The sequence below is a fragment of the Perissodus microlepis genome, chromosome 5 (genome assembly GCF_051167445.1).
Source record: "Perissodus microlepis isolate ML-2025 ecotype Zambia chromosome 5, ASM5116744v1, whole genome shotgun sequence".
Taxonomy (NCBI): Eukaryota; Metazoa; Chordata; class Actinopteri; order Cichliformes; family Cichlidae; genus Perissodus; species Perissodus microlepis.
The window spans coordinates 2,639,347-2,656,474 of record NC_140465.1 but is presented as its reverse complement, the minus strand read 5'-3'; the positions used below and the strand labels follow the sequence as shown (position 1 = coordinate 2,656,474).

General features: G+C 37.7%; 1 protein-coding gene across 1 annotated transcript; it reads right to left on the bottom strand.

The window, feature by feature from the left end:
* Nucleotides 1-1,475: 1,475 nt before the first annotated feature.
* On the bottom strand, nt 1,476-16,566 carry serinc3 (serine incorporator 3). The gene is made up of 10 exons (XM_084927377.1): nt 16,334-16,566; nt 12,247-12,408; nt 9,745-9,938; nt 7,441-7,520; nt 7,191-7,328; nt 6,836-7,005; nt 5,556-5,646; nt 4,919-5,135; nt 4,272-4,499; nt 1,476-2,753 (listed from the first exon to the last, which is right to left on the bottom strand). Exons 1-10 carry the CDS (start codon nt 16,370-16,372, stop codon nt 2,618-2,620), a joined length of 1,455 nt encoding a protein of 484 aa, XP_084783503.1. The 5' UTR covers nt 16,373-16,566; the 3' UTR covers nt 1,476-2,617.
* Nucleotides 16,567-17,128: the final 562 nt, after the last annotated feature.

The following is a 17,128-nucleotide window of genomic DNA, read 5'->3' as shown; positions in this document are numbered from 1 at the left end:
CATTATTATACTGCTGGCAAAGTAAAGCTAGTATTTTGCTGATTTCTTTTGTTTCGAGGTTCATAGCCATTTGATTTTATAAATTATTGGTTCAAAACAATTCTACTAAATCTACTAGGTTGGCTTTGTCAGTTTTATTTACCTTCTACCATGAAATAACAGTACAAATAGAAGGCAACATTGCAGACATCAAGGGCAGCTAAAAGTACCTGGGAATCCCACAGGCAAATGGCAACCACGAAGAAGCTGCTAGGAAAGTTGCAACCACGAAGTACCTGCAGAGGGTCAGGCAAGTCCTGAGGAGTCAGCTGAACGGTAAGAACAAGATCCGGGTTATCAACACCTACGCCCTGCCCGTGATCAGGTAAGGTAAAGCAGGGAAATGCCCTGTAACTTACTTTAAAATGAAATATGTTCCCTAAAACGGTGGACAGAGCTACAGACCCATGACACCCTGTGCAGTTAATAAAAGGACAGGTAATGTTCGTCGCGCTGTTGCACACACAGTACACTCATTTGTTTCAGTTCATCAGTTGCCACAAGACAGCTTACCAACATGTACACAATAACCTAATACTCCTGTGTCCTATACGTCACAAGAAGGTAACTATACTTTAGTTACTATAGATGAAAAGATATCTTCTTGCTGGATGCAGAAATGTTAAATTATTATTAATTTTATATAGATGCTACTCTGAAAGTGCTGCTGAGCCTGGATTTGCCTGTTTTATTAGACAGATGGTCAGCGCTGGTGTCCCCTCTCCATCATCGTGTCCATCATTGCTAATAAAAGGAGTTATTTACAACCTCTTCACATGCCATCTTTTCCATATCACCAAGGTATGAGGAAACTCATCTGTCACAATGATAAATCTCTGAAGCTTGTTTATTTGCTGGATGTCTTTCCGCACAAGTGGAAACTGTAGCTGATCTCAGAGTGGTGAAAGAAGAGGCAGTGGCCTTGCTCTGTTAAATCAGTGCCAATCTGCCACTGATTTAAGGTTAAGGTTACTTTACTTATACCCGTAGGTAAATTTACTTTACAGAAGAATGATAGCATTTGACATCCCTTCAGATAAAAACGTAAGACTGCCGGGCGCTGCTTGTGCACGCGCCCTGTCAATTTAACGTATCATCCATTTGGTTAAAAAAAGATTAAGCCATAGTTGTTATGAAAAGTGTCCATAGAGATTAAAACAGTTATCTGTACTTATTTGTACCAGGTTTTAAATGTTTATTTCTCAGAAAGATTAGTATTTTACTGGTATTGTACTGGTGTATCAAACTGATTTGAAGGAATTACTGCTCTCTGGCACACTGCAAAGCAGTAAGTTAACACTTAATAATTGAGCGTCCTGTATTGGTGCTGCTTATATCCAAGTGTCTCACCAATATAAGATGAGACACTTGGATTGAATATTTTACTAGTATTTATGTCGTAACAATCAAACGTAAAACAAAAGCACACAGAAAGCTCCAGATGTGCCTTTATTCATTTACAGCACATTGCTGAGAGTTATAACAAAGGTTCAAAGTACACAGCTTTGCCAAAATTTTTTTAAAACAGTGGTCCTTGGAAAATATTAACATTTAGTTAGTAACACAAAAAAGTGTGGAACCAATTCTGACTTGATGACTTTCAGAATGCTTTTTTTCCTGTCTGTGACATAGATGAGCACACTGAATCTCTGAGTCAAAGCAAAGCAAATGATTATATAGTAGGTCAGTATAATCACAAACTGCAGATGCATTACAGAGAATTCATAACTTATTAACCACACTGGGTAAATCTGGAACACAAGGCAAATGCTCAGATTTTTTATTCTCAAACATCTGTAATTATTCAGTTATAGAGTCCTTTTCTTAAAAATTTAAATCTTTTTAAAATTACAGAAACACATTCTTACAACAATAATCAAAATAAATACTAAAGATATTCTAGGCTATTCAGAGGTGTGCCTGTATCTCTTTGTTCTAAGGACATTTTTAAACCACCTGACATCTTCAGGTCTGATGGACCTGCAGGTCCGTTTACATTTGGCAGAAACTTGAGCTGATTTTGGTCATATTGCAGTTATGTCTGCGACATTCATGTACATACTCCCTAGTTATCTAATATTCTAACATTTTTCAGACATATAAGGCATATGAAGGTTGAACAGCCAACTACATCCTCTTCGTAGTGAATGCAGTTCACCCCAGCTCCACAATAAGTCATGGGTGTAACTCCATGATGTTGAGAATTTTTTTTTTTTTCAACTAAGCATTCACCATAAATTGGTGTTACAGCAAAAAAAAAAGAGGAAGAAGAAGATAAAGAAAAATCTAGCTGACTTAAAATAACAAAAATCCAAAAGGTTTGCTCTAACCAGAAAATTACCCAAGTACAAAAATACAACAATATATTGCTATTGTTAGTGATGTGACTGGTGTGAAATCACTACAGTAAAAATCTTTATCTGACGCAACTGTTCGGGCACTTTGGAAGCATACACAATCAACTCAGTCAGAATCCATCTAAAAGTGTAAAACCTGAGTCCATCTTGACAGTAGCATTATTGACAAATTTAATGTAAAAACAGACAAAAAATAAGAGCACGCTGTGGAGACTGGCTGATCAGCTGAAATCTCGGTTGGTGAAGACCATGGGGGCCACCAGTGTCCATGTGTACAAAGCCAAACAAACCCAGCTGGAGGTGATTTTCACCCATACTGCTGGCCACTTGCTCGTTATGGTGTAGTCTGTATTAGGGCTGTCAGAACAAAAAAATGCAATAAATATATTTATAAAAAACTGAGAAAGCTACTTTAAGAAGGAAATTCCTTAACTTGTTCAAGCAGAAATCACAAAATCTCTTAGCTGCAAGACTGCACCTCAGAAAAATAAAGTCAGCATATCAATTATACAGTAGGAAATGCCTTTGCTTGGCTTATATGGTGCCATTAAACCCCTAATGAAACATTGTGGGACCAATTACAGTTTTAACAATGAGTTATGAATTTCCTAATATAAATAAAAGCACAATGGACTGACAGCTGCACAGAAAACTAGATCATAATCAAAAAAGAGTTCAAAACAAAAGATGAAACTGATATGCAAATTCAGTAGACCATTGTTGTCCTCATTCTTCTTGGTACTACTTGACCGAATAATACCAGCCGCAGACACCAATAAAGGGCAATTCTGGATATTTAAACCATTTTCTGGGTTATGTTAGTGCCAGACTGTGACTCTCATGGTCAACCATAACATTTGTGTCATAACACGTCTCCCTCTGACACAAAAATAATTGGATGCAAAAACACCCCGTTTTGGTTTATAACCTATTTTGAATGCATTGCTTCATATAGCATTTATCCCTTCTGTTGTTTAGTTTCTGTCAGTCTGGTTCATGCATCTGAATGGATACAATCGCATGAAACAGTGTTTGCCACACTTAAATGTTTCACATCATCAAACAAATGTAAATATTTGACAATAATATGCAGTTTTTTAAATAAAGGTTTTAAAATAAAGATCCAAGGAAATTCAGGAGAACTGAGAATCAAAGTAATTGAGATATTTCAGTGTGGAAAAGGTTATGAAGCCATTTTTAAGGCTGTGGGACTCCAGTGAACCACAGTGAGAGCCAAATGGCACAAATGGCAAAAACATGGAACAGCGGTGAAGCTTCCCAGGAGTGGCTGTCTGTTTAAAATTACCCCAAGGATGCAGCGACAACTCATCCAAGAGCTCACAAAAGACCCCCAGAATGCTTTTGTGAGCTCTTGAAAAAAGAAAAAGAAAAGAAGAAGAATGCTTGGACACTGCTAGCACACAAACGCAATGCAGAGGATGAAGCATCACCAAATATGTTTCCAAACCAGCTTCCTTCCAAAACCCTCCAATGTGGCTGAATTACAACAGTTCTGCAAAGATGTGCAGGCCAAAATTCTTCCCCAGCGCTGTAAAAGACTCATTGCCAGTTATTGCATACACTTGATTGCAGTTGTTGCTGCTAATGGTCCCAACCAGTTATCAGGTTTAGGGGGCAATTACTCTTTCACACAGGGCCATCATTTTAATTTGTCTGATGCTCTGAAACATTTAAGTCTGACAAACATACAAAAAAATAGCAAACCAGGAAGGGGGCAAACACTTTTTCACACACTGTATAAAAAGGAAATGAAATAAACTACCATTCACATATATATATTGTAGGATTATTGACCACCCAAACACTTCAAACTACACTTTAGATGTTGTGCTAAAAGAGAAGGGAGACACTGACCTGTACCAGTTAGTGAGGGTCATCATGATGTAAAGTGAGGCCAAGAAAAGCATGAAATGAAAAAAGGAGTAGCTGTACTGGACCATGTCCCGCTCATTGTCCTCCACCCGTCTGGGCCCTGTCGACTCCTCTGACAGTTCTGCTGTGCTGCCCCCCTCAGCGAGGATGACTGAATCTTTGGATGCCATAGTTAGCTTGTTAACCTGGCTGTTGCTGGATGAACGAATGCTGGAATCAAAACAGAGATGAATGAACTGACCAAAAAGAAAGAAAAGCAAGTATTAGGATCACAGTATAAAAAAATAACGGACACAAACACAGTTCACATTAACAAGGAAGGCTTAGAAATGGTTAACCCTTCACCAGGTGAGGAACCATAACTAGTAATTACAACAGTACTCTACACCAATAACAGCACAGTGTTGAAATTTTTAAGCCAAAGACTAGAAAAGTCTTTGGCTTATGATGGAGGAAACTGGCTACAGAGATCAAAATCATTTTTTTGCATCAGTCTGTAAGCATGTTTTTTAATGCTCATTAACACTGCAGTCTACAGTAAAAAGAGGTCAAACAGACGGGTTCTTATATAGCGCTTTTCTACTCTAACAAAGCACTCAAAGCGCTTTACACAACATTTACAATGTTACCTGGAATACAGGATGCACAAGATAAATATAATGAGGCCCACAACACTCTGAGCATCCCACCACTGCAGGTATGGAGATGTAAAGGCAGGTTTTTCTGTCCCAGTGATTGTGGTAATCATTGCCATGGTGGCTGTCTGGTTCTCGGTCTCTGTAGGGCCCGGGGTCGGGGCTGCGATCTGCTGGAAGATACTCAACAGGCTGGGGTTGCATTCCCGGTCTGAGATCAGCAAAACAAACAATAACAATAATAATTAAAAAATACTTTCAAAAACAAACACAATATTTGAATGTACACAAACTGACACAGACATATTTGGAGACATACTCTATATCATTACATGTGGTGCACAACTGATGTGTTTTTAAGAGCTCTGTGAAATTAACTTGAAAATAGTACTTAAAATTGCAATACTTCATGTATAAATACCTTATGGAATAATAATTAACTACATCATGCTGTGTTAGCTTAGGTGCAATTTGAACAAAATAACCCAAAGCTTTTCTAAAAAGCAATAAATCTTAAGGTTATGAGACAAAAAGATCTTTTATTTGAAATAAATGGAGAAGTACATAAATATATACAGATAAAGGATTGTTTGAGTCTATTGAAATTCCCAGACAATATAAACAGTCTCACCAGGCTCATTGGTCATGGCAGACCAGGTTAGAAACATAGTGTACAAGGTGATGAAAGAAGACTGTAGTAGACCTGAATGAGGTTGAGACTCCTGCAAATACACAGATAAGATTTATCAGTGCCAAGTATTTACTTCCCACAGGTTTGAACTGAAACTGTACATATGTATTATATAAAAAGAAGTCATAATCCTGTGTTTACTGTTTAAGCACTCCGAACACAAAAATTAACCTTTGTTTATTATTTAGAAAATATCTAGATGGTTAAAAAAGGCCAGCAACAGTGGGAATGTTTGTGGGTAGCTTGGGGAAACCTGTTCTGCTAAACTCTAACATGAATGTTTTTTTTCCTGATAACTTTTTACTATCTGTACTTTCTACTACTTACATTTTCAAAACAGGCTTGTTACTTTTGGTTTAACGCATTTGAAGGAAGCTATCATTTCACATCACTGGCCTTCACACATCAATTTTAAGCCTAAACAGTAAAAAATGAAAGGTAATCATGTTCGTGCATTAATCACCAGGGGATATCGCATAAAAGAGAACAAAGAGGCGCAGTCGTGTGCCATAGTGGGCAGTTTAAGTGGGTTGCGTTTTCTTTTTTTTTGAGCAGCAGGTCAGCTGATCACAGTACATTGAGTGAATTGTGCTTTTTGTCACCATCTGTAAAACTGATTTTAGGGTTCCCTGCCCGCTGAATCTCACCTTAACCCCTGACTGTACTCATGTTTCTGTTTTGAGGCAAAGAAAATACAGCAATTTTTTCATTTTCCTTCTTTTTCTAGTTTTTCTTGTTCTAATTGATTAATTCAACCTGAGTACATTTATTAGAATTAAAATTTAGACTTAAATAATGTTTTTATTCCCATCTGATATTATTTTATTATTGCATTAACACGGTTCAGTTAGTTTTGCACAAAAATAGCTGGTAGAAATGTTATCAAAAGAGCTATGTTTACTTTTCAATATTATCTCATATAGCAAAACTAAACCAAGCTGCTACAAAACACAGTCATAATGTTTTGAAATAACAGAATTAAGAGAGCGATATCCAACCATTTTCAGGTTTATTCTGTCTTTCCGTTTTACACTGTCAAACTCAGCAAAGGGGCCTTAGCATCAATTCCATGTAGATGCTACTATAGATGCTCATCATGACATGATGCTAGTAGCACAAACATTTGCAAACACAAAGCAGAATCTTCAGTGCTTAGAATAGTGTGTCTTGTTTTTGTTTTATGTTTATCTGTGCATCGCAGACATGCCGTGTATTCACACCTGGACTTTTGGCAGGACTGAGACAACAGAGGCAACGATGCAGAGCAACATGTTGAAGCTGATGAAGAATTTGTTGATGAAGCATTCATTGGGTTTCGTGTAGAAGACAAAGAACAGCGCAACAGCTGTTAATGACAGGATGTAGTTCAGGATCGTGACAGCCAGTAGAGCTAAAAATACAAGGTAGAAACAGTTCAAAGCTGAAACCAAAAAACTGATTTGAAAGTAGATTTGTGAAATCTGTGTGTGCTACATGTATGCTTTTTAAAAAAAAAAAAATTTCAGAGTAAGTGCTCGCTTATGTAACAGTATTTAGAAGATGAATACAGCATGTAACTGGGCCAGAGTCACTGACCTGCATACCAGCCTCTGGAGTTGCCATTCTCCATCTTGTCAACCCAGGACTCATTCCAGGAGTGGGCAAAGTCCACCAGCAGGACCAGTTGAATCACAATGAAAAAGAAGGCTCCACCAGAGCCTATGACAAACCATACTGCGACAACACAAATACACAAGTAATTGAACTACTCGTCTTTCATACAAACTAACAAATCTGTGTGTAAAAGAGATCTGAGTTATCAAGGATTTTAAATACAAATTCTTACTGTAGGTGAAAGGCCCTTCAGGGATGTAAAAGGCACCAACTGTAATTGCCACCAAGGCAGCAAACTTAAAGAACCAAAATCTGAAACAAATTGTTACTGTCATAAGTCTCAGGAAAACTGTCTCAATCAAATATCTCATCTGCTTTCACAGTGGCTTGCAAAAGTATTCGCCCCCTTGAACTTTTCCACATTTTGTCACATTACAGCCACAAACATGAATCAATGTTATTGGAATTCCACATGAAAGACCAACACAAAGTGGTGCACACGTGAGAAGTGGAATGAAAATCATACATGATTCCAAACATTTTTTACAAATAAATAACTGCAAAGTGGGGTGTGCGTAATTATTCAGCCCCCTTTGGTCTGAGTGCAGTCAGTTGCCCATAGACGTTGCCTGATGAGTGCTAATGACTAAATAGAGTGCACCTGTGTGTAATCTAATGTCAGCTGCTCTGTGACGGCCTCAGAGGTTGTCTAAGAGAATATTGGGAGCAACAACACCATGAAGTCCAAAGAACACACCAGACAGGTCAGGGATAAAGTTATTGAGAAATTTAAAGCAGGCTTAGGCTACAAAAAGATTTCCCAAGCCTCGAACATCCCACGGAGCACTGTTCAAGCAATCATTCAGAAATGGAAGGAGTATGGCACAACTGTAAACCTACCAAGACAAGGCCGTCCACCTAAACTCACAGGCCGAACAAGGAGAGCGCTGATCAGAAATGCAGCCAAGAGGCCCACGGTGACTCTGGATGAGCTGCAGAGATCTACAGCTCAGGTGGGGGAATCTGTCCATAGGACAACTATTAGTCGTGCACTGCACAGAGTTGGCCTTTATGGAACAGCGGCAAGAAGAAAGCCATTGTTAACAGAAAAACATAAGAAGTCCCGTTTGCAGTTTGCCACAAGCCATGTGGGGGACACAGCAAACATGTGGAAGAAGCTGCTCTGGTCAGATGAGACCAAAATGGAACTTTTTGGCCAAAATGCAAAACGCTATGTGTGGTGGAAAACTAACACTGCACATCACTCTGAACACACCATCCCCACTGTCAGATATGGTGGTGGCAGCATCATGCTCTGGGGGGGCTTCTCTTCAGCAGGGACAGGGAAGCTGGTCAGAGTTGATGGGAAGATGGATGGAGCCAAATACAGGGCAATCTTGGAAGAAAACCTCTTGGAGTCTGCAAAAGACTTGAGACTGGGGCGGAGGTTCCCCTTCCAGCATCAACGACCCTAAACATAAAGCCAGGGCAACAATGGAGTGGTTTAAAACAAAACATATCCATGTGTTAGAATGGCCCAGTCAAAGTCCAGATCTAAATCCAATCGAGAATCTGTAGCAAGATCTGAAAACTGCTGTTCACAAACGCTGTCCATCTAATCTGACTGAGCTGGAGCTGTTTTGCAAAGAAGAATGGGCAAAGATTTCAGTCTCTAGATGTGCAAAGCTGGTAGAGACAGACCCTAAAAGACTGGCAGCTGTAATTGCAGCAAAAGGTGGTTCTACAAAGTATCGACTCAGGGGGCTGAATAATTACACACACCCCACTTTTCAGTTATTTATTTGTAAAAAATGTTTGGAATCATGTATGATTTTCGTTCCACTTCTCACGTGTGCACCACTTTGTGTTGGTCTTTCACGTGGAATTCCAATAAAATTGATTCATGTTTGTGGCTGTAATGGGACAAAATGTGGGAAAGTTCAAGGGGGCCGAATACTTTTGCAAGCCGCTGTATATCCAGAGTCCAATCAGTTACCCTGAAAGGTCCAAACACACTTTGATTTTGATATGAATGTGCATCACACATGTATTTATTTAATACTTATTTAGTGAATTTATTAGAATTTATTACTATTACTTTTTTTATGTTATGCTGACCTTACACTTAAACTTGAAATACACACTGCTGGTGAGACCAAAATAAAACCAAATAAGACCTTTACAGCCAAATATGATAATGGACATTATATATGTGCTAGAATGACATCGGACAGCTATGATAAATATTTATTGTTGCATTTTTAAAACTTTGTAAACTAAAAAACAAAGGTCTTCTGCTAAAACACATCTTGTATAATTTACATTTTACAACCTCACAGTGTTAAAGAGCCAAGGTGGACTAGAGTGCAAACACAGTGAAGGCCTGGAAATGCGATATTTAAATGCAAATAATCTATGGCTGCTTTGTGTTTATGTACCTGCTATGGTTTAAAAAAGTCTAAAACTGAACCTTAGGATTGGTAGGACTGTGCTGGTAAAAATATTTACATCTTGCTAGCTTTACTGCAGTACTTACCCATTGTGGATAGCAGCACGTGGATCTCTGCTGTTCTTTATGTTTATCATGAGAACGGAGAACCCCAAGAACCACATACTCATTCCAAAGCATATACGGTAAACTGCTTGGTACCCCACAAACATCTCACACTTGACATCTGCCTGTAGACCACGGACAGACGAACCTGCCCCATCCTCACAAAAGCCTGGGATCTACAGAAAATCAGAGAAAGACCCTTGTTTTCTGTACATCCAGACGAGATTTTTATATGCATATGAGGCTTTTAAGAGAGTGTAAAGAAGAGCCACCTTTGAAATACGTGTCTGATTAGACACAATGTTTTCTAAGATTTTTAATACTAAATACAATAACCTGAATTTTATCAGAATTTAGTAGAAGAAAATTACAGGTCAAATGTATGTCATGTTTTCTAATAATACTGCCTCAAGCACGTATAAAAAAGTATTGGTCCTAGCACAGAACCCTGTGGAACTCCATTACTAACTTTGTTATGTGAAGAAGGCACCCTGTTTACTTGAACAAACTGTAATCTATTAGATATACATGGTTCAAAGCAGTTCAGTGTATTTCCTTTATATCCAACAGTGTGGTCCATGCTGTCTCGTATAATCTTATAGTCAACAGTACTGAATCCTGCACTGATTTAGCAGGACAGGTACAAAGAGTCCACTGTCTGAGGTCATAAGAAGTACGGATACACCACCTGAACTTTTCTTAGCTGATTATGATTTCAAAATTTCTAAAGTGCGACCTTCTAAGTACGTTTTGCAGATTCTGATTTGTTAAGAAGTATAACTAATGAAAACATAACTAATGAAAACAACAAGAACCTTTTTCTAATCTAAGCTTTACATCATTTCCACTTTCCTTCTAATGATCTCTCCTCACTGAAATGACATGCTGATGGCATGGTGAAAGTAATTATTAAAGTTAGTTCAAAGACATCAATTAGAGAGAAGCCATCTAAATAAATATCACCAGTTGCTGTACTTAGCTCCTGTAGGAAGGATGTTACTGTTTTTTTTCACCAATGATTCAAATTTTATTTGTTCTCGCAACCAGAGCTAAACTCAACAGGAAGCTTTATTGCCGTAATTCAGGGAACAAAGTTCAAAAATTGAGACTAGGTAGAAACTAGGAACAAACTAAGCACTAGGAAAGAAACATAGCTCGAAGGGAACAAATGACAACAACATGACAAAGAACAGAGAGACTCAGACAATATATACACAGCTGGGAATTTTGTGTTTGTCTTTTATGGTATATTTGATATATCCTCATGATATTGTTGTTACTGGTTCAGCATAATAGTCTTTGTCCAGGATCAAGATTGCATGTGAACAATCAGATTGTTATGATGTCAAAGCTTTGAGACTTGGAGAAAAACCTGCTGATGTCTACTCCGAGAAGGGGCCGGTTAGGGCTATGGTGTTAGGGTTAGGGTTGTGATGATCGAGCTTATTTTACAGTCAGAAGTAAATAAAACAAAGTCTCTATTCCAGTCTCAGGTCTTTAGCAGCAATAATGTAATAGGTTTTCTACAAGATTTTATCTGTCTCTGACATTGATAAGGAGAAAATTTGGCTCTTTCATCTTTATGAAATTGCTTTAGTACACTGAGGTTTGTAGACATCTGTTTACGCACAGCACTCTTGATGGAGATGGTTTGAGGCCTGGACTTGTGCTGACATGCGGTTTGGCTTTCATCAAAATTATCATCATCTCCACTTTAATCCTAACTTTTTACTAACAGTAAATAAAGTGTAAAGTACTATTATTATTATAGTTATTATTATTATTGACTATTTATTTTCCAAAACACCATAAGCTAAAAAAATGCTCAGAATTAAATAGAAAAAAAATGCAATTAAAGAAAGAAAATACTGTGTGGAGCCTGCGGCTTAATTTGACCCAACACGGGAAACCTCACCCGGCCCGGACACGGAAAGGATTGACAGATTGATATTTAATTTAATTGCTTCGGTTTATACATATTCAAGTTTTTCTTATCTTAAATGATTTTACCTTTCATTAAAATAGCTTCTGTTATTGCTGGATGTCATCACTTATCACATATTCTAATTTCTTGGTATTATTTCTTGGGAGCTATGAATCTGGATTGGACTGTGTTATCTGGGGCTGACATGTCATCTGCTCCTTGACTTCCACTTGTTTTCTTCTTTTTCTTTTTTCATATGAACTTTGATTACAAACTTTACTTGAATCACAGTTAATGTCTCAGAGGAAACAACATTGTTATGTCAGCATCACTTTTTATTTATCCATTTTTAAACAATTGTCAACGATTGTTTTAAACGAGAAACAAATTGTGCTGGTGCACGTGTTATAAATCTCATGGTGGCTTTGCATGAATGCTCATTTTTTGCATCAGTTATGCACCAGTTTCAACCATTATAATTTTATTTTAACTTTAAATAATGTAAACTTTATTGTGAATGTAAATGTCTATCTTATGGTATTTTTATGGTCAACTCCTACCCTTTTGAGCTGCCGATCCACACCCGGTGACAGCATGATGCAGGCAACGATGGTGCCTATCAGCATTATAAAGGCATAGATGATCCTGGTCACCGTGGAGTTTCTGATGCTCGGACAGCAGCTACACATCAGGCACGTAGCACTGCTGCACAGGCACGGCACCTGGAGGATCAATAAAAAAATCACACTTGAAGCAAAAGTGGAACATCCAGGGATATGTGTAAGGAAAGATGTAAGCGATCAATGTGAGAACACAACATATACATGTTCTTAATCAAACATTTACCGCATTGATGCACTTTACTAAACCTTTGGATTTTTGTTTTTTAAATTCCAGTACTGACAACAAGCACACACAACACATTTTAGTGACTTAGAAAAATATTTCAATCATTTATTTTAGATTTTCAACTATTGAACTGCCAGTATAGACTGATCTTGATGTTTGTACTGTTATGCTGTACACAGTCTACTGTAACGTCTCATTGAGTAACACTCAATGACTCAGCACAGCACTGGCAATTAGAGACAATGACATTCAGAGAAAAACTACTTTGCACTGAGAGCACTCTGTATTTTGACCACTGTGCCATCTGATATGTTGTGTCATAAAGTGACTACTTTATTGCCATCAGGCTTGAGGACATATGAAGCAGATTGGCTTGTGTGGTTCTGAGACTTTAAACAAATTATCCCTCGTTAAGTTTTTTTTCTGCAGGTTAAAAAGTTGTCACAAGTTTGCTTATTACCCGACATTTCCTTCACTCTTATTGTGAAAATTACTTAGTTAATCCTAATGAGTTTGCAGCAGTCCTTCCCATGTCCTGTATTCCCCTGCCTGAATATAATTAATGATGAAAGCTTTTATTGGCAGCTGCTGTCATGGAGAAACTTGTATGTATCTCTTTTCTGGAACTGCAAATAAAGCAGAAGCACTGAGTGTTTCCAAACTGTTGCAAACTGACAGAGTAAAGTATTCTGCAGTAAACTGGACTAACTGACACATGGAACCTGAGGCCTCATTGTCTCATTTTTTCTGTAAGTTAAATGTGTGATTTCTAAGATAATGAGTAAATCAATATTCTTAGTTTGCTAGGCAAGACGAGGAGTGAGCTGTCGGGGGAAAGCTGGTGTTTGGTAACTAATACATACATAAATGAATTTTCTTGCACATGAGTGAGCTTGAATGTTAATTAAAAGTACTATAGTTCAAACACTACCTTGGCTTCTCTGACTGTACTGAACAGAAGGATATTAAGACTTCTAGCTGGTACTTAAAGATGAGCCACTTAAACCTGTTTATATGAGAAACAGATAAAAGTCATTGGGCCTGCCTAGTCACTAACTAATGTTACAGTTACTGTTCATTTAATATGAACATAATATTATAAGAACAACAGGCTGGGCTCTTTTTCTTATGATTATCAAATATTTGCAAACAGTAACATGTTTCTGTCTCTCTCCACACATGTATGGATAGTAACACAGATTTTAAAAATATTGGCAAGCACCAGTGGTACCCCGCAGCCTCCTAGTAGATGCACCTATAGTATTGATTTGAAAGTCCTTGGTGACTTCCTTCTTAAGTTATCGCATTCACAAACTTGAGTGTCTATGCTGCCCGCCTGCCTGGCAATATCTGAAGCTGTTATAGCTGCAAAGGGTGGGCCGACATCTTCATATATCAAATCTATTTCAAGATATAAATTTATTGAAAAATGTCTATTGACCCACTTCCAGCATGTTTTTCCACACTTTGAAATCTGAAGTTAGGTCTCAAAAAATATTAAAGACAAAAGCCTGAAGTTTTAAATACCCCTTCCTACCATGACATTGAATCAGAACCTGCAATTTTGAACAGACACATGAAAAGTGTTTGAGTACTGGCTAGTTAAAATATGACAAAAAGAAATTCAAGCAGTCCTGTAAAGCCCCTTATTTAAGCAGAGGCTAATAAAAAAACATTTCTGAATGGTATATTGTTGTATGTTGTATTTATTGTGGTCAAAGTTAAAGTAAACTTTATTGTCATCTGTGCTATATACAGTAAAGTATATAGAGAGACGAGACAACGAGGCTCCAGTTCCATTCAGTGCAAAAGACAAACAATAAATATAAGAAGAGTAAGAAACAAATATACACTTTAAGATTAAGGTAAAAGGTAAAAGGTATACACAAATAGAATACTTGTTAGCATAAAATTCTTAATCACAAATGAAATGAAATGAAAGAAAATGCTACTTCAATCAACTTTCATGCTGGATGGAACAAATATGACAAGTTGTACCACAATAGCATATCAGTAGGGATCAGGCAACCAGCATGCTGACTGCCAGAATAGATGCTGCAAATATATATTATATTATATGTATATATGTATTTATTTAATTTCTTTTTTGATGCACAATTAATGCACAGAGGAATTCACGCACAGTATGTGACTTTGGCCACTTTCGTAGTTCAGGATGTCTGCAAGTGACGCAGCAGTAACAATATGTATGGTGAGCAGAAAGTGATAAAGAAAAGAGACTTTTGAATGGCAAGTTCAAAAAGCTTTGTCAAATGGTCCCCTTGACAAGACCAGTTTTTTTTTAATTTGTATTAAGATACATAATTTGTATGAGAAAGATAAAGTGGAGGAAGCAAATGTGGTTTACTCACTGGAAACTACTGGACCACAGTTACCTTGTGGTAAAGGCACATTAATTTGGACCACAGTGGGAACATGCTTTAAATGTTATGAGGACAGAGGAGACACACTTTGCCAACATGTGCGCCAATAACTTTATGCAAGTGGTCTATTCTACCTCTTGAATTAAAGACACTGTATGCCCTCTATGGGCATGCAGTGTCTTTAAGGCTTTTCTGGAGAATATTCATTATACATTCAATATACATTAACAGTTAGAGCTACAGAATCATGTGTGATGTTGTATCAAACTATAGTATGGTAATATGTGTACCTAAATGTATCAAAATTTCAGTATTCACTTTCATTTAATGAGCTATCAGTTGCAGTAAAACCCCCAGGAAAGACTGTTAAAACTGGGGCAGCTATTTAAGAAAGGCAGCATGTGGTGTTTGTGGTCAGACCCAGCAGGCCTGTGGGCAGGAATTTGTCACAGCGACTCCTCCTCAAATATATACTTTAGCTACATTGATTCTAAAGCTTTGAAAATATGCCACGAGAATATTTGTTTAGCGTTATGTAAAATGTATATTGCTACCACTGCCTGGACTCTCATATACACTAATACCAGACGTGGAGTCAAGTGATAACGATACTTAGAAGATTGTCAACAAATATGCCAGCCAGACAAGGTCAGCTTAGTTCTTCTGCAGACTGGCCTTGACAATGTCTGCCAGAAAACATACAGCCTGAAAATGGTTGGCCATGCCTCATCATGATCTCAACCATAAATAAACCCAGACAGAAAATATACTGTTAATACCGTTTTTTCTAGTTTTACTTGTGTCTGTCTTTTTGTATAAATGAAGTTGTTAAATTGACAGATAATACAGCTCTGTGAAAAACTGAATGCTTTATTACAAGATATATTTGTGGTATTTGCTCTAGTCCTAATTGCGTATCCATGTAGTGCTATTCCTCTCTTGCCTTATATAAAAAGATACTGTTTTCATTCTCTACGTTTCATCTACTGACATTTCTAAATACGACGCTTGTTGTGTTCTTATTATAATGTAACAAAGCGCAACTAATCCAGTTAATCACATGCCAGCAGATGACCAAGTGGGTTGGGATTAACTATCTGTTGTGCCGTATATCTGAACTGCTCCTCACGCGGCAGCTACTTCAGGGGAATTCTCAGATTTCTGCAGATAAAATCAAAATACAGCGTAGCTGAACGTTACCGAAGCCATAACTGTTTTAACAAACCTGAGCCAGATCACAGAACACAACGGGAATTAATATAGCAGCTAACTGAGTGTGTCCATGTTCTTTAGCACTAGCCTACTACCTGTTGCTGTCTAAGCTTCAGGTTGTTACGACACCTTACATTTCTCATCACTTTAAATCAAGGTGCTTGTAAAAACCTCACTTCTGAGTCGCAGCATTAGACCTTACCCAGCTTGCAAAAGAAAATGCCCCCAGAACAGCTCCCATGGTTGCCGGGTTTCTGAACAGAAGCGCACAGTCTGTGTTCTTCTTCCCGTTATTTCGCTTCCGTTCTTTGCTGGTGTTTTCACTATCGAAAGAAAATAAAGCTTCTCTATTAGGCGGTCAGGATAGAACGAGAGCGCCTCGAACTACTTCACAGCTTTGGCTGGCTGAAGTAACGCTGGGTGACGTAATGACGTTGTTGACCTGTTGTCATTTGTACAGGCTTTGGTGACGGTATGTGGACATACTAATACGTAATTAGGTTTTCTAATTGTCATTAACGGTTTATATGTTATAAAGTATTTATAAAGTATTTTAACAATATTAGAACAATGATAAAGTTATTATTAGTGGTAAAGTCTACTAGTGTTAGTGGTTTACTGTTTATTGTTTCTTCAGTCATAAGTCATACATACTCAATTTCATTTATACATAAAAGAAGCGCTTTCTGTATTAATTTATTTAGGATTTGAAAAGCCTGTGTCCTTTTTATAGGTCTTTCATTCTTTCATTTCAGCCCTTCTCTTGTATGTTGTATCACAATCTCTGGCTCGCTTCCATAACACGTCTTTTGTCCTGTCTTCCTTCCCTCACTCCCAACTGGTTGCAGCAGAAGACCTGGTTCTCCTGGAGGTTTCTTCCTGTTAAAAGGGAATTTTTCTTGACCTGATACAGCAGATCATCTACAAATTTGGAAGGTTGGTGGTTCACTTAGCCAACTCATGCCAAAAATCCTTGGTTAAGGTACTAAACCCAAGT

What these genes read in the sequence shown, in the direction of transcription:
- serinc3 (XM_084927377.1), bottom strand. Translation starts at nt 16,372, where the DNA reads ATGGGAGCTGTTCTGGGGGCATTTTCTTTTGCAAGCTGG. An exon ending in TGAAGGGCCTTTCACCTACA is followed by an intron (nt 7,329 to 7,440) that starts GTAAGAATTTGT and finishes GTGTTGTCGCAG; the next exon opens with TATGGTTTGTCATAGGCTCT. An exon ending in TTGTGCATCCTGTATTCCAG is followed by an intron (nt 4,500 to 4,918) that starts GTAACATTGTAA and finishes TTTTGATTCCAG; the next exon opens with CATTCGTTCATCCAGCAACA.